Raw genomic sequence first — 18913 nt, 5'->3', positions numbered from 1 at the left:
GTTCAGTCAAGAGAAACAAACAAACATGTATATTTTTTATTTCCATCCTTGTTGTAGCTGAATAAAAAGCCACAATATTCCCAAATAGCAAGGCTTGTAGGAATTTTGTGAAGAATCATACAAATGTACGTAATTTCTAACACTTCTGTTAAATGCTCCTCAAAATACTCATATCACCTGAAAATGCAAAAACGGATTGAGGAAGTATAATTCCTTCTTAAACACTTGAAATATAACATATAAATCCTCAATATTTTGTACATAGAGCCACTTTAACAACTTTTCTAGTTACAAAGACGAAGGTGATGCTCTCTGTCTCTTTGTCCAGAGTAATTTATCACTTCTTGCATTCAAGCCACAGGTGTCACAGGATCTTGGTCGATCTAATGGCCTTTGTGTAAAGCCCTTCACGGTTTAACACACCCACCTGCATTTATACAAGACATCAGTTCTACATCAAGTACTTTTAGCACAATCCCCTTCTCTACCTTCCTTATTTATACTCTAATAAAATCCTAAATAAAAATTGGGACATTTTGTCTTAGCCAAAAACCATTAAACACGTTCATAGTTTGAATTAATGCTTAATTCAACCTCAGTGATCAGAACAAATTAATCAATGCAGAAAATTGTGCTTAAATTCTCTAATAACCATAACTATGTATGTAATGTGGATATGCAGTTGGAAGCCAGTCTACACACACATGCACAATGCAAATGTAGGTTTCTGTGTCCGTCTGAGCAATTAAGTATTCAAAAAGGACACCAGCTCTTCTGTTAAATATTCACTCGTTTTCCAAGATGAATAAAGGATGAGCAAATGACGCATTTATCTGCATGTGTACGTTTGTGCGTCCAACCGCAAGTGTCGCGATTGTGTCAGTGTGTGCTCACTTGTGCTTGTTCTCTAGAAGCATGCCAACTGTGTTCAGTCACCCATTACAGCCTTCAAGGAATAATGCAAACCATGCCCACACACCTATAAAATGACTACAAACAAAATTAAACCTGCAGCCATAAACATGTAACACAATAGAGTGGGAAAGCTTGCTTGTTGCTGATCATAATTGAGGTCAGAGCTCTGCAGAGCAATCAGATTCTTCCTCACCACAATTGTTCATACGACCCCTGAAAGAAACCCCTGGCATCTGCACCCTCACACTTGATACAGCACATTTAGATAATCGCTCTTCTCCTGGCAGCTGACAAGGACTGACTTGTACATTTGATTTACAGACAAAGAGGCTTTATTTATTGCTCCATAGAACATCTTTCTACTGATCTAGAGATGAATCTTCACAAATGTTTCTGGTTAGGTGCTTAGTTTTATGGACCCATGGCCATAGAAGAGATTGGAGAATCAGATTTCATTTAACTGGATGGGGGAGAAAATACTTTTGATATAGTATATTTTTTAACTTTAAATCCCTCTTGCATTGGTGTTTTCATGTTGCCCATATCAACGAACAAGCAACCAAGGCTTTAGACTAGTGTTTCTCAACGGGGGCGGCGGTACCGCTAAAATTCAGTGAAACATCGCTAAACATCGCCCATGTTTTAATATTGCACAGCACAATCTTTTGCAAATGGTTCAAAGCTTAAACTGGCATTGTTGTACATCTTTTATCTGGTCATTTTGTGCAATGTATACCAACTAACATCAGAAAATGGCACAGAAGATTTTTTTTCCACTCTGATTGGCTGCTGATAGGTCTACCAATTTTAAGTTGAATGTCCATTGAATTTTCCATAGACACTTGTAAAAAAATAAATTCTTCCCATGGGTTTTCTGTTCTCTGGAAAATTATTTTTGATGATAAATACAGAAACAACCATAAAAATTAATACATCAACAATAGTGATAGTAATATTAACAATAAAATAATATTCAGTGCAAAGTAGCCTACAAATCTTTGATGGAGGGCGGTAAGGAACCTGTATAATGGATAGAGGGGCGCTGACCCAAAAAAGGTAGAGAAACAATGCTTTAGATTTTGTTTTATGGTGTTTCCATCTGTTCGGCACCATAATTAATAAAAAGAGTGTCCCCGGTCAGTTTCTACTTAAGAACACAGGCAGAAGCAAACAAACGTTTTAAATATGCACAGTGCAGTGAGGAAAAACTTGTAGTTTGCAGTAAAAACACATTGAAGCTCACATGACTTGGTTATTTTTGTTTTAAGTAAGAATAAGAGAACACAAAAACTATTGGTGTTCTCTCAGCCTCTTGTGTTTTAGCCTACAAAACAAAAGTGTTTGAAATTCACACATCTGCCTTTGACTATATAGATAAACCACTGTAAAAAAAATAAAAAATAACAGCAGCAACTGTTTTCTAACTTCTGTAAATGTTACAGAGCAGTGATCCAGCTATTATGCTTCACAATCCCAAATTATGCTACGCAAACAGTCTGCACTAATCCCTGCTGATTTCTTAAATATCCGACACACTAGAGAACTTGGCCCTGCCTTTTGTCACTTCTTATTCCTCCACTGTCAGGTGGAGGAATAAGTAAGTTCTCCCTTAAGGTCTCCCTTACTTCACCCAACGCGTCAAAATCAGCTCTTATTGTAGTAGTTGTGTAGCCTTGTTTGTAGTCTTAGTTCCCTGCTTCAACTGCAAACAAAATTAAACTTGCAGCCACATACAACTATCCGGTTTTGTATCCAGAGGAGACATAAATATTTTTGAGTATTTATCAGACATGTTGTAAATTTGTATGACTCTTCACAAAATACCTGCAATAATTCAATCAATCATAGTGCTACACCATCATAAAAACACAAAAACACAGTCATAGAAAACACCATACCATCAACAATTGAAACATTACATGTCAAATGCCTAAAAACTCCTGCATTGAAATTGGAAAGTGGCTGTCCATGGAGGACAGCAAAAAGGTGCGGCCCCCTCTCTATGACCATTTTATTAACGAAGGATGCAGGAACAAAGTCTGGACCCCAGCGAGACGCAAACTTAAGTGGAAGTGTCCCCCAGATGGTCTGCAATGTGTGTGAAAGGTGAGTTCAAACATGAACGTGACCATATGCAGACTGTTCAGCTTTGGGCTAGTGCTTTACAAACAACCCTTGGCGTGAGAAGTAGTATTGTGCTTATGTCAGAGTGTTTCTCTCAAATATTTTAGGTATGCACTACAACAACAAAAAATCCAGAAATAGGCAAGGTTTCTGTAAATACTGTGGAGTTAAAAGTCCACAGAGAAACTCACAAATAGATTAATTGTACAACAGGCTGGAGTTGACTCCAGTGAGAATTAGTTTGCTATACGTCTGTAGGTAAAAATGCAAAATCCAAAGATTTTTTATTATTATGGTATCCTAATGGGAATACTTATTACACATTAACAGATATTTATTCAACATAATCTTTTTTCATCTTTTGACTACAACATAAACTTTATGATGTCAAAAATAGATGTGAGCACAACAATGCCGCACATTTCAGACAAGAAATAAGCCTGCAAACTGAGGGGCCGCAGAGTGAGGACGCAACTGTGAGGGCATTAACTCCATCACCTTTAAATTGCTGTCTGGAAGCAGGCTTAGTTCATTTAATCAGAGAGATTGAGAAGCATCCAGAGGGTCGGAGAATCTCACACACGCACACACCATCAATTTATGGAGGATGTTTCACTGAATTTTAGTTCATTCCTATCAAATCGAGTTTTGGCAGTAAATTTTTATAATTTCCTGCATATTCACCTCACAGAGTGAGTGCCTAGATACCGCAACACACAAGCACAAACCATATGTCCCGTAATATGTCTGTCTGCCCCCTAGAGGCTTACACGTCACTTCACTTCCTCCCTCAAGCCTTCACTCTCCTCTGTATCCAACAATATCATGGGCTTTTGATTAATCTTTCCACTTGGCTGATTGAATTGATGCCCTTTAATTCAGTGAAAGTAATCAAAAATCAGAAGAGTGCTTTTGGCTCACTGGCATTTAGGTTAAAAGGGGATGTGCAAGGTTTCTGCTTTTTGTCTTTTAAAAGAAAGCCTGTTTTTTCTCCCAGATTAATAATGTCACATAAAAAGCATACCAGGCATTATGGTGTATTTTGCAAGTTAAAGAAAAAGCAGAAATATTCCAGAAAATGTCACAGGAAACTGCAACAGCTGCATCTTATTTCACACAAATAAAGCAAATGAGAAAACAGACAAAGTGAAGTCAGAGTGAATCCAGGCTGTGTTGTAGAAAGACACGTGTGCTGGCGGGCTGTCAATATCCATTTCTGAAGTCTTTATTTTATTATACGTTTCTAGGAAAATAGCTTTCCTCACAGGCCTCACAAAGTGCTACACATAGCAGCAGTATCTGGTCCTCATCATTACATAATTAGTGTTAACATTGGCCGCATCAGCCTGGAGGAAATGTTTAATACAAATGCTCTGAACTGAACAACAGCCAACTGTCACCACAGCTCATAGCCTTAACACTAACAATAATATAAATGTGTGTGCATGCAGAAATGCTGCATTTCTTTGCTTGAAACTTTCAGAACTGAAACGCTTAGAAAAAGAACCATCTGTTTAACTCTGAGCTGATTAAAAATGAGATGAAAATTGCACAAATCTTGATTGCTTTTTGTGCTCCTGTTTTATTCTGTTTCTGGAAAATTTAAATAAAAAAGGTTTCAAGAAAACATAAAAGAAGCCCTTCACATTTGAAAGGGCATACCAAGGCTTTTACCATGAGATTTAGATGATGCATAAGCAGGTATTGGCAGGTATTGCAGCTATAGATTGATACAGTTTCTGCTCTTTGACAGAAAAATGTGTCAACTTGAAGATTAGCTGTTTAAAGATGCCCACCCCTCATCTTTTGCTGGGCACTACCATCTACCGGTTGAAAGAAGGTTAAACGTTTTTTCCTCACTTATAAGAAAGAAATATTTGGATGAAAATATTTCTGGTTGCCACAAAGTGAACACCTCCCTTTTAACCTGGGCATTATCACTCTTATTGAAATAACGTTACTGTTTAAAACTACTATTGGCCAGCTACAGGGAGCATGTCTGACTGCAGGCTAGTGACCTGAGCAGATAGCCTGACTAATAAATAGCTTTCCTCCACAAAGTAGTGAAAGGGCAGATGGTGACTACTGATATTCCTAAGAGTAGCACACTAAATCCATAAATCACAACAGAGTGGAGAGTTTTTATTAATGTGCCGTTAGAAAGCTTGTAAAGGTAGAAGGTCAAATGAAGGCAGCAAATATGAGAAAATCCTGGAGGACAATTTGTTTCCATTTGTAGGAGAACTGCGGCTTCAGAGGACATTTATTTCCCAGCAAGACAATGACCCAAACCATCCAGCTAAAGCTACACAGATATAATTTGAAGACAATAAGGTGGAAGCTCTGGAGTGGCCTACTCAAAGCTCAGACCTAAATCTGATAGACAATTTGTGACTTGAAAAGGGGATTTTCACAGCTGATCTCTACACAACCTGACAGAATATGAACAGTTATGGAAGGAAGAATGGATTAAAAATGCAGAATCCAAAAAGCCTGACAGACCTATCCACTCCATGCTGTGATTCCAACCAAATGTGCATTTACTAAATACTGATTTAAAGCAGGTGAATATTTATGAAATCACTTATTTTACATTACATATTCTTGTGTTAAAAAAGGCAAATTGTGTACATCATGATTGATTTGCAAAAGCAATAAAAGAAGTAAAACATCCTGGTGGTTAAGCTAGAGAAGAAAGTGATGGCATTGCATATAAATGTTCCTTTTTGTTGTGACTTTGATTAACGCAGGAGTCTTTACTTCTGATCCTCAATTATTTACGAGCCATTTTATTAGGCTCCTATAATGCTAAATGTTTAGGCATACATTTGCATGAGTTATTGCAGAAAAATCTGGAAAGCATCAGCTCCCATAAGCAGGTCGATGCAGAAAAAGATCTTCTTCATTTCTTGGTTTATTAATGGAAACAGCTGCCAGTTTTATTAGGCCAGCGCAACTGTAGCATAGGTTTAGGTCACGTTATTATTACTCTGACTGTAATACATTCAAGTATGTTGGCAGAATTTAGCAGAGAATTGAGAGAAAGCCCTGGGGGATGAACGGACTATTCAAATGACCAAAGCACACAGTCATTCATGGAAAAGTTAAGCCGGCAGCCTCTCCAAATATAAAACCCTAATGCACACACATCTTTAAATCACAGAGTACAGCCCCCTGTAAACGCAAACACAATATTTCTGCAGGTAGATTAAAAAAAGTCTTGTGCTGCTGTTATTGAAGTGTTATTATCTAGAGTAAATCAAGCATGAAAAGGATAACATAAAGATAAAATCCCTCGTTCTGCACAGCTTCTTTTCCATCCTACCAAAGACAGTTCAGTGTGTGCAAGGCAGCTACATGCTGCTTCCTTGCCTGAGGGTTGAGCAGCGATCAACAGTCCCAGTCACATCCACTCAAACCACTCACTAGAACCATGATGCCTACTCACAGATATGACAAACCCTCTGAACAAGCACAGAGCAGTCGTTTCCACCAGCGCCGTACTAACAGAAACTGGATTACATTCAAAGCAATTATTTCATAATAGACCTTTAACAGGAAGATGATTTAATCCTGTTATCTAGTGCTGACATTCTGATTACAGTCGACTATTAAGCCAATCAGGTAAAAACCTGCTTTTAAAATGCAGATCTGAGCCGCATTATTGCTGTCATGATTACAGTTATGCTTCTATTGTGTGTCCACAATACAAACCTGCTAAAGGTAATGTAAAATTAGAAAGGGAAAGGGGCATTTGATGCAAAATATTATAAATTTCTATTAATGTTTAATGGTAGAAGATTAAGATTACTTTCATTTGCATTTTGTTAAAGTTTTAGTTTGTGTCAACTTTAAGGTATGTAACTCAGTTAAAAAAACAACCAAACATCTATTTCCTTTCTCTCAAACTGTTTAAGAACCATAAAGATTTAGATTTAAAGTGAGCTCAACAGTCTGTGTAATGCATTGTGAACAGCATATTCAAGTGAATATTAAAGAACATTAAAGTGCATAAAACCAATGCAGGAGTGATTGCAGTTCTTTTTCTCTCTGCAAATGTTCTGAAAACATTTTCTCTTAAATTCCTTTCACAAAGAGACAGGAGATATTACACAGCCCCTTTTCCTAACCTACACACTGATTTCAGAGGTAAGTGGACTGCAAATTTGAAAAAAAAGCCAGGTAGGGTTACCTGTAGACCATGCCAGTCTGACTCCTCACAGTGTCGTGCAAAGACAGCGAATGGAAGTTGAGGAACTCCTCCAGCTGTTTGAGCTGCCCTGCATTGTTGGCTTTGTTTGTGGCCCACAGCATCACAGGGGCATAAGACTGTGACCCTGGCCCCATGGACACCTGCTTGATCAGTCTCCCCTGACCCAGGCCCTGGGTCAGGACTCCGACTCCACCAGGATTCCTGGAATTCTTCTGCTTCGGGTTGGGGATCTCCGGGCATGTTGCTTTGTACAGGTACATCTTCAAGCTGTCTTTGTCACTTTATCTTCTCTTTCAGTCTCTCTTTTCTCCTGTTTGTGTGCCCCACAAACATCTAAGCTCCCAGTAATCCAGGTAGGCCCCTCGCCCACTCAGCCCTACGCAGTGCTGAGGAGCGGGAGTACGTCAGCTTTTGATGAAAACCTAACAGTAGAAAATTTATCTCCAAACAAAACACAAAATGATTTTGTGTTTTTTTTTAACTCTCTAATTTAAAAACGAGAAAAAAGGAAGTAGCTTAAAATACTCCGAGGGAAAAAAAAAATGCAACAAAATGAATGGAGTCCAATCAACGTGCAGGCAGCCGCATGTCCACTCAGTGAAAACTGATTTTTCCTTACATGTACATCTCGATGCGCTGGGCCACATATGTTGTCAAACCCCACATGTAGACACAGAGTGGCAACATGCACTCACAGATAACCCTGACTCTTCCCCCCCTCTTATCGCTCTCACACACACAAAACATGCACTCATGCTGTCACTTTGCCCCTTGCTCAGCCAGACTACAATATAAGCTCAGTTTGGTTTTGCTCCCTATTAAATGGTCTGGGAATCTGGGACGTTATTTTTCTCCCTCCCTCCATTTCCACCCCCCCCCCCCCCCTCTCTCTCTCTTTCTGTCGTTCTCTCTCTCCATTGGTTTCTTTTACTCTCTCATTCCTTTTAGCCTTTTTTTCCCCCTCAACTCCCTTTTATCCGTTCTCCCATTCTCATTTTCCTCATCATCCTTCCTTTGTCTCCCACTATTCCCTACGTCACAAGCTCTTTCCCAACTCCTGGTTTCCTTTCTTGTCTCCATCTTCCTCTTAACATTTGTCTTGTAAGTTTTGTATGGGGTCGTGCCCCATATATTAGCTTTATTCAAACGTTTTAATGTTACAAAGCTACTATAAAAAGTTTTTCTTAAACATATATTCATTTGTTTTCGTTTTTATCTTGCATTTCCTACCATTCCATCTCCTTATCTGTCCACTTCTTAAATCGTAGTGGAGTTTTGTCCACAATAAACATCTGAAATTAAAAAAACAATTCTCAAACACTCTGTCGTACATAGCCAGCAGCATGTTATGCACAGTTCACCCTGTTGGAGGACATGTTTTTAACAAGGTGAACCACCATAATGAAGAGAGGAAGCTGCTTTTTTCTCTTTGCTTACACACACAAACACACCCCTTTGGTCCTCTCATGAGAACGTTCAGTGACATCATGTCTGGTCCTCCAGTGGATTGTAGGAATGAAGAAAAATGCTGTTCTCCCATATGAGGAAATCTGTGTTCAGATACACTCCGTCACTCTTTCTGCAGATCCGCACATGCAGGCAAATGATAGATGCTTTCATTCATGCACTGCTTCAGAATAAATCCACATTTATTCTTTGGTTTATTAGGTCACTGATTTTTCTGTAGGTTTTCATAAAGATGTGGTATGCACTTTCCATGCACATCGTGCCATTTTACAGCAGAATCAAATGCTGAACATCAAACACAACTTAAACAAAATTTCACTTCACAATTGTGTTCCTTGAAAATGGGCCTGTGTCTCTTTAAGAAGCCTCTATTCTTCCCGACATTCACATCACCACAACAATGCTCCTCCATTATGCCGTTTACAATCATTCATAGGAGCAATGGACTGTGAAGTAGTCCGTATCATAAGCTCAGCAGACACACATGTTCCGCCAGGTGTTTGCTAATTGCTGCTGCTGCTAGTCTGGAGGAGCTGAAGGGAAAGTATGCGGTAGGAGACTGCAGCTCCAAAGAAGAGCTTTGTGAAAAAGATGAGGAAGCACTTCAGATCAATGAAGGGATTGCTGCAACAGGAGATTAAATGATTTCTCAAACATCCATGAATCAAAGCAGCACATTTGATATATCTTTGATGAGGAAATAACATAACATGATATAAAGAATATAAAGATCAGAATATTGATTTTTATTTAATACCCCTTCCTCTCTTTAAGCTTTGCATCCATTCTTAAAAATCATCATTTAAAACCTGCAAAAAAGTTTACTATTACTAGAACAATGCAAGATTCCAGCATTGTCTGTTATCTAGCCATCTATCTTTAAACTCGTATTATTGTTGATGTCTGTAATAAATTCATAAACAGTGTTGGAAAAGCGTCGTATCATGAGATGAAAAATGTGAAGGTATTCTCTCTGGACCCCAAAATGTTTCACATTTCAGGTCTTTGACCTTCTTAGCAACAAAAGTGGTTTGCACTTATTCAGTCATGACCCCCATTATGCCTCAGAGCCTCCATTTTTTATGCAGCATAGATATTTATAAACTAAAAAAGGTTTTCAGCATTGCCAAGGTGAAAGCGAGTGCATTCACATCTGAGCACACAGAATTAGGCAGAGAGGTCGGTGGAGGCAGGGGGGTGGGGGGGCAGCTGCGTTTGTTGTCCAGCAGGGTCGATGGAAAAACTGATCCAGCCAGGCGTCAGGAATGTCAGCTGAGTTTATGCAGTGCCTAAGTGTGTTTAGCATGTATTTATAGACATGGGATCCATACAGATGGAGGCTTTGCATGGTCACGTGTTCAATAGAAAAACTAAAGGCTGTATTATCAAAACAGAAATTGATTTTGGTTGATGTTGATGTTTTGTTGCTCTTTCTCTGGATTTTCTTGTCTCACTTCTGTTATGACTCCTGGCGTTTGCCTTCGAGCTGCTCATCATGTATATAGGTGAGCTGCTGACAAGAACACCAAAAAAGGCAGAGCAGAGAAGCAGAGGGGGAGGCCATGAAGAGGGCCATCCAGAAACAAACTGAACTCTGCTTCACAGCTTTAGACAGCCAGGGTTCTGTCTCACTTGTCTCTGTCTTCGCTTATTGTTCCACACATTTCCTCTCTAAGCTTCTACAATCAGCTTCATGCTCCTTGAGACTAATTAGCTGTCGTTTTCTATCTTTTATTCCTACCCTTCCTCCCCCTCGTGCTCGCTCCCCCAAGTGAATCGCTGTTATAATCATTGTGCTCCGTGACAATTATCCAGTGTCCACAGTGCGACAGAAATAGAACGAGCAGCACAGAAAATTGTTCCTCTTGATTTTCTTTTAGTGAAAAAGATTAAACACAGGACGCTTTACAAGAGGTTGTTGAATACTACAGGACATAAAAATTTGTTTTTACATTGTTTACTTGAACAACTGAGCTTTTCTCCTCACCATTTGACTGAGCGGCTGCGATAATAATGGCAGCAAACATCCTCCAGCCCTGAGGGACTGTCCTGCTCCTGTTTAACACCAGTGTGTTGGCCTACATCATCCAGTAAATCCCATTGTTTATTGAAAGTCAAAACCTTAATAATGACCAGTGAGAGTAGAGTAAATGTTGCATTATCAATCTAAAAACTGTTTGGGAAACAAACATTAAGTGCAGCTTGAGTGTGACTTCTATTTTAAGAGTTGTTCAGGAATCTCACCTTAATAATTTGTTGTTTTGTTGAGCAAAACTCACATTAATGTAGTTACAAATCTCAGCTACATTTAAAAGTCCAAAAGCGTAGCTGCTGCATGAGAGAAACGTGCCAATCTTGGCACCAGCTCCACGCTTCATCCAACAGGTTCTACAGGAACACGTGCTGCTGTTCTCTGTACAACAGAGTCATGTTTCCACAGCATTGTCACACCTGCTGCCAATGGCATTAGGAAACCTAATTCCACTGCCTTGTCAAAGTAGATGAGCGATATTGTTGGCTCCAGTGATGGACTCGCCAACTTGAAATTGGACCAATGCCTGATGGTCCAGCTAACAGCAGCCGTTTTTAACTACTCAGAGCATATATGACAAGAAAATAAAAATAAACACCAAAATGCAGTTGTGGCGAGACGTTTATATACGCTGACAGGCATGTGCCATTCTTTCTTTAGAAAATACAAAATAAATTCTGCAATTTCTAAAGAATGTGGGTAACAGAATTTGATTTATCAGAGCTTTTCTGTGCCCCACAGGGTAAGAATGAACATATTTGGTTAAATATTCCTTAGCAGTTTACAGAGAAACCACATGCTTTCAGAAAGATTAATTCATTCGTATAACAGTTGTGATGTGTGTTTGGGATCATTCTGCTGTTGAGGCACACAAACCAACACTGCTCTCCTCAGAGGAAATAAACATTGTTAGGAGATTTAAAACTAACTTGGAACCAGGGACAGTTTTAGGATGATCTGGGCCAGAACAACTTGGGTCTACTACTCACACAAGTTTTCTTTTTGGGCTCCAGGGTTATATTAAAGGCGGTGCTATGAGTGCAATGTTTTCAGATAGTTTAATCTCGTAGTGCTAAGGGCTTGGGCTTCTTTAGAAAGTTATACATTGCACAGTTTTTAAAATATAAATTCTTTAAAAAAGAAAACTACAAAGGGGTTCCTTTCACATTGAATGGAGTTTTGTTGTAACGTCATCTGAAAGAGAAAATTGGCTCAACCATAAACACCCTCTAGCCTGACTGAAATTTGCAGCTGTTATTGAGCTACCGAAGAACCAGAGATTGAGCTACTTGGCTGCACTGAGATGAAGTATTTCTGGAGGAGTCAACAGAATGCTTTCAAAGCAACACTGTAAAAACGTTTTCAGTGGTTAAATTATGCTGACGGTCTGTTTTGATGCCAAAGGTACTGGTGCATTGCACGGAATGGATGGAAAAATAAAAATGAGGGAGTACAATCTTTACTTCTCAAATAAGCAGCAAGACAGATGAAACTTGGACTCATCAGGTCAACGATTTTAAAAAATTAATCAAAACTGGTTTTGGAATGGATAAACCAATTTAACATTAGGTTAATGTTAAATTGTACTTGCTGTTTCTGAAACAGTCCCTGCTTTTGCTTCGCTGAAGGTGTGGACTAAATCAGTAGGTTTCCATCCTACTGGAATGAACAGATACAGTTGTTTGAAAATGCTGAAGCCAGCTAAAACAGACAGCATAAATCTCTCTAGCTCTTGGTTCCAACTCTGAACATTGATTTATACTTTGAAAAACCTTGCTGAAATAAGACATTTTTCAACTATAGGTAAGGGATATCTTACCGATAAGCACTATACAGAACCTCAGAAAAATAAATGACACTTCAACTCAAAAACACACACAACTGATAATGTCCCACACTGTTAATTAAATCTGTTATAGCAGATTATGTTGATCATACGTCCTAATGGTCAACAATATGATTTAGGGATAGTTCATAAATATTCCACCTTTGTCAAAAGCAATTAGGTTTTCACTAAATTAGAGTGGGGAGGAGAGGATGGGTGACAGAAGGAAACAGTTATTTATGAGGGAGTTACACAATCCCAGGGATTTCTCTGGTTATACTCTGCCCCAGTTTTTATGCAGAGTCACTGGAGTGCCAAAAATTGTAGAAGTTGCTCTGATTTAAATGACAGAGAAAATCCAAAGCATTTGGCATTCATGTCAGGGTCTCAGAGAATAGAGCTGGCAGGCATTTTTGCAAGTGGGTGCGAGCGTATGCATGTGCGTGTCTGACTGGCAAGAACAGAGAACAGAGGTCCTGACTTGTTATCAGATGTTTTACGAAGAAGACAGAATCTTTACCAAAATAATGGCGTTCAGACTAAATAAAATTATCAGAACTGATGGGAGTTTGGGGTGTGTGTGTGTAATGGGGTAAAGACAGGAATACAGAGGTCTTGTTGATCTAGCTGTGGGTCACAGTGTGAAGTCCTTTTTATTGGTAGTCCATTAAGCTCATCACTTCTAAAGCAAAGCTACTAAAGATAATCACCCCATCTTCACACTCCTCCTCCACCTGTCAGGAGAAATTCTTAACATATGAGCCTTTTATGAGCCTGTAAATAAAGATTATGAGAAGTGTGTAGCCACAAACTTGTCAGCAGGACTCTTAGATAACGTCTGAAAGCCTTAACTAAAGACAGAGTGCTTAGTTTTATTTGGTGTTTGTGTTAATATTAATGACTTGGAATTTTCTTTCAAATTTAGTAAATAATTATTTTATTTAAAATGAACTGTTGGATCTATTTTCATTCTTAGATGCAAGAGGAGTCAGTCCAGGGGTATGAATACCTAACTTTTGAGATTTTCCATGAACGACTGACTGCAAATACATCAAACAGAGCTAGAAATGCCTATAGGACACTTCAGAATGAATCTAGTAATTGGTTGAGAAAACCATTTTTTAAGAGCTGAAGTAATGTTGGAAAATATTTACAGTTAATTAGAAAATTCAATCCTTTACAAGCTCTTGATTCTTCCCACAAGGACTCACTGTGTATTGAGGCTTTGGGGCCACTTTAAAAGAGAAATATTGATATTCATCTGTAGTTTCAAGCAACATAAAATGGGAGTGCTTTTCTCCAGTAACAGAACTGATGATTCTGTGACCCTTAGTAAATATTTTTACACATATGAGACACAATGGTTGTCTTTTGTTCATGGAACTGAAAGTCCTGGTTCCTTTTGTGAAAAATTACATCAAACAAAGTCCAAACCCAGGGAGAGGAGTAAACAAAGTGGAAGAGGAAAGAGAAGAGGGAACAGGCGGTGCGACAAACGAATAACTTTTGGGCTCTAGGCTTGAATAATTGGAAAAAAACAATGAAGCATTTAAATCAGAAAAAAAAGAGAAATGAGACAAAACCAAAGGGTCAGACAAGGAGAACGCAGAACTACAACTGTTTGCATAAGTCAAAATTATTAGACCAGACAACATGAGGGAAAACTATTGCCAACATGAGATTCAACAGTGAGCAATTCATCTGTGCTTGGTCAGTCAAACCCACAAGAATCAAAACAGTCGCTTCAACCTCAACATGTTTTGTCACCATGGCGGTCCAAGATGTCAACACAGCCAAATCCAGCAAGACAGATGAATGCTAATAACATTATAGCCAGATCAGGTGACACCAGTGTAATCTGGAGGTCACTATGGCCGGCATGACTTGTACAACACCCAAATGGATGGTTGGGCAGACGGGTAGGGAAGCACATGTCATCGGATAACATTGTTGGTCCATCCCAAACATTGTTAGTTGCACACAAAACGTTACTGATTACAGTATTCTGTCTGAAGAGGGAAAATACACCTGACACCTTGATGGAGCTACAGTGTCTCTTCACACTCACAAGATTTAACTGACCTGTAGGGCATGCCAGTCTTATTTGCAACGGTTTCCTCTTTGCCCAGTCCGAACATTCGAAGGTACCAACTGGTCTCCAACTCTCTGATCAGCGCTGCTTTATGCCTCTGCTGCGCCACCTTCTTTCCGGAAAAGGAATTGCGCTTAGCATCTTGGGAGTTGCTTCGGTGGGTTTTGGAACCACTGAGAGAGGCCACCGACTGTCTTCGGTGCATATTTGGGGGCTGGTGACCACCAGGCCCTCCAACACCTCCTCCGCTGCTCCGCGCTGCTAGCATGGCCCGGGAGGTTGGCCCTTCCCGTCTTGGGGAAGGTTCAGATGAACCAGAAAAAACTCTTGATTATGGTTAATTAGTTAGCTATCTTCTTCACCCCTCTCCTGTCTTTAAGATTTGTTAGATCTCAATTCTACTTGATGCCTTTTGACTGCCTGTCTTTTTGTCTATGCAGTGTTCTCTCTGTGCTCTTATAGCCTCATCCAGCCTGAAACTAGATCCTAGTTTCCTTGTCTCGTCACAGCCTGCTCTGACCTAAAAGGAAGCAGCCAAACATGCCAGGGCGTCAACAATGCATGCACTTACTCACTCACACAGACTGTATACGTAATACCTGTGCACAAAAGGCACCTCCTAAAATAACACAGAAATTGAAGAAAAAGTATTGTTAATGCAATTAAAGTAAATGAACACAGTTGGAATAAATAAATAAGTGACCACAAGGAATAAATAAAGCCACCCCTATTTAAATATGTCTTTAATGCTGCGGGAGCATATGGATAGATACTTACTATAATTAAGACACAAATGTTACAGAGGTACACACACATATGTCATCAGCATCTGTAATGGCTCTATATTTATGCTTTTCCTGGACCACCTCAGAGTCTTAACACCATTCTTTGTGTAATAAGACACACTGCTAGTGGGGGAGAAACTCTAATTTACACCTTTGTCAAGCAGAGCAATGAAAAAGTCTAGACACTTTTCTTAAACTATGAACAGATACAATAATCTGATATTTCTACTTCTAGTTTATTTCTTTCTCAAAAATCTAGTAATTATTTTTAATCCCTTTCATTAGTATGAGAGGGACAGTTGGTAGCACTCTTGCAGCAAGAAGGTCCTGGATTTGATTTCTGTTTCTGTGCTGAAGGGGCCTTTGGATGTTTATCTGTGGGTCCTGGTAGGCAGGTCTATGGCTCCCCACACCCAATACTGAACATTGTTACAAAACAGCCTTTATTCACAAGCATGCTAAGGCTCACCAAGGTGTTTTTCAAATGCACTTAACATTGGGTTGCAGTTTCTACTAAGTAGGCCTACTAACTTGTTCCATGTACTTTTCAGTGATGTTATTGTTTGTTGCTATGGTTTCTCAATTCTGTTAATTTCCCTCTTTCTGTAGTTGTACGAGCAGATTTCTAGCACTAGAAACACCCTTGTTATTCTAGCAAGTCCTTATTTCACTCCTTTACTCTTATCTACTTGTATGGTTGCCTGCTGATAAGATTAATCATAATAGGTAGGTAGTGCAGACTTTTTCCTTCCCTCTAACGCTGACAAATTTGGCAGAACTTTGAAGTAAACTAAAAGGTAAGAACAATCAAATATTGTACCACTTTTAAGGTTTGAAGTACTAAAATATTACATTTTACCGGTGACAGGGTGGCTTGAAGAAGAAGATCGTGCAGACAACAGAAACAGCATTTAAACTGCAAAGTGTGGATGAGCTACAAACGTTACTAGCTATTGCATGAAATTCTGCATCCACTGCTATTTTGGACTGGTAGTAAATCTGCTAACAGACATGTGAACACACTCATGCATTAAACAGCTCCTTGTGGTCAAGCTTTGTGGACTGAGAATCCCCTAGAAATCTAATCAGATACTTAGAGATTTGACTCTTCTGAGGTCAAGTGAATAGATCAGTGACGAAGGACCAGCATTAAATTATTTAGCCCAGTAATGAGATCGAAGCAGACTGGACAAACTGGACATAAGCAATCAGAGTGGACTGGGAAAAAGGTTGGGGTCAGTGCTGGATATCAAGGGTGCTTCCAGATACTTTGATTGAAAACCTGTCAGTATTATGTGTTTAGCTTTATGGTGGCAAAGTTCATAATTGTGATCTTTAAGAGCTTTCTCTTGTCTTTCCCATTTTGATGAGTGGCCAAGAGAAAGTATCACATTATACTTTTTATCATTGAGAAGCAGGTGGACATTGGTTACAATTTAATACTAGATGGACACTACAACCAATTAAAATTAATAATAAAATAAAACAATTAATCGCTGAGGGTACCACTGTAATTCTGTTATGTTCTATTAACTTAATGACATAAAAATGTTACGTTTCTCTTTCTATTCATTTTCATCAGGGGTGCTGATAATATTTAACGACACAGAATGAGGTAATAAATTGTGTTGGGTTTGTGTCTTCACCACCGAATGGGGTAAAAATAGATCACTGATGTCTTTCTGATCTACATTTGCAGCATGGGAGTTTTGAGTAAAATGACAGTTGACACATTTTCACTGGAGTCATACGGCCTTATGCAAAGCCCATCAGCTGGAAGATCTGCTGCTTTCCAAGGTCCCTGGTTCAGAGGATTCCTAACACAAAGTTTATCTGATCTGACCTCTCTGTTACTTCTTCATCACTTAGTGGGAAATCCTACCGTAAGCAAAATCCGTCATCCCCGGCCTTTATCCTGAAGCTCCGCTGAGACGCAAACTGATACAGTGCACTTTGCAAACATATACGATGTGTGCTCTGACACAGAGACTCAGGGTAAATTCATTATGTTTATAGAGCAAAAATAATTCTGTTCAGTCAAGTTAAAAGGAGCCCAATAACATGGCTCCTTTTAAGGAGTTTAGCAATCCCCAAACAATTAGCAATCCCCAAAGTTGAGGCATCTTTCATGTGATGGGAAAAAAAACTTTAGCAACAGTTCTGAGAACAAAGTCAATTTAAATGCTTTCTTTTTTTACTCACAGGAAGATGTTACTAAAATTGCAAGATCCCATAAATAAACTGTCTCATAGCTAATTAGTACTAGTATGAATCAGTACAACATCCATTGTGTTTCTTAAGCTTCAACGAACAAGTTTGCCATAAATCCATCCTACCCTACCAGCACAATTGTTCATATAATCACAAACTTTAATTTATTTTGTTACAGTTTTACATGACTGCCAAATGCGTAGAGGTTGGTAGCAGTTTTTAAAACAAATAATATTGCAAATCTAAAAAGTGTGATGCATCTTTGGATTGTTGCTGTTTCAATAAAATCCAGTGTAACCAGTTAAGAAGTAACCTACCTGAAAGTTAGCATGGAAAGCTGATAGCTACGTACCAGCTATACGTACAATGAAAGTTTTACAAAGTGCTTACCCAATAGGTTGAATATAAATAAAGGTTGCACTTTTTTGATTATTTGATTTCTTTTTTTAAAAGAAAAAAATCTTTTTGTTGGCCAATAACAAACTGTCAACAGAAAGGGTTGAAAAACTTACAATATTTTTTGCAAGGTATTGCGTATCAAATACAAGACAGGATTTAGGAAAGAAATGAGAGAGAGTTGTAAGACATACTGAGAAGGTTTTGAAATTAAAGACATACATAGATACGTGTGTGAAAACCCACCCAGGCTACAAACTATATGAAACAAACTGGAACAGCTGCTCTCCCAGTTTTAGATTAAGCTAAGCAAACCTGAGCCTTTGGATGTCCCATTGGTCTCATTTTCACTTACATCTAATTAGAACAATTTAGTTTAGCACTGCAGTTACATATTACTTCAATAAGGTGAGATCATAGCTATACAAAGTTTAAGAAAATCACCCCTGCAAAAGGGTTCGGCTTAGGCCTCTTTCCCCTGTACCTGGCACTTGTGGGAAGGCAGCGTGAACAATTCAGATAACGTTATATTTTTATAAACATTAAACATGCAATGTGCTGCACTCTTCCTCTTGTGCCTGTTCTCTGTCACACTCAGAGAACAGATACATCATTCATTTTTCTAACACTGACCATGTGTTTTAACAATCAATTGTTTTCAGTGTAGTTTTGATTATCTTCTTATGGGAACTTTACAATAATTTACTCTGAAACACATATTAGGTTCAACTGTTATGATCAACTCAAAGATTAAATCCACTTGAGATGTCCCACATGTTGAGACCCATACATTTTAAAGGCTAATACAATTTTGTATTAGTGTTAAGAAATCCACCAGAAAAACAGACATTGT

General features: G+C 38.8%; 1 protein-coding gene across 2 annotated transcripts in view; it reads right to left on the bottom strand.

The window, feature by feature from the left end:
* The window catches only part of kcnab1a (potassium voltage-gated channel subfamily A regulatory beta subunit 1a), a 98831-nt gene extending 83733 nt beyond the window's left edge, over positions 1 to 15098 (bottom strand). Inside the window, exon 1 of one of the 2 annotated variants that reach the window (XM_027998952.1) lies at positions 14659 to 15098. In XM_027998952.1, coding sequence (XP_027854753.1) covers positions 14659 to 14936 — 278 coding nt within the window. In that variant the 5' untranslated portion in view covers positions 14937 to 15098. Of the gene's footprint in view, positions 1 to 7231; positions 8027 to 14658 lie in introns of those variants that run through there. The other variant, XM_027998951.1, reaches the window with a different exon arrangement.
* Positions 15099 to 18913: the final 3815 nt, after the last annotated feature.

Source organism: Xiphophorus couchianus, chromosome 18 (genome assembly GCF_001444195.1).
Source record: "Xiphophorus couchianus chromosome 18, X_couchianus-1.0, whole genome shotgun sequence".
In the NCBI taxonomy this organism is placed as follows: domain Eukaryota; kingdom Metazoa; phylum Chordata; class Actinopteri; order Cyprinodontiformes; family Poeciliidae; genus Xiphophorus; species Xiphophorus couchianus.
This window is presented reverse-complemented; position numbering and strand designations above follow the sequence as displayed.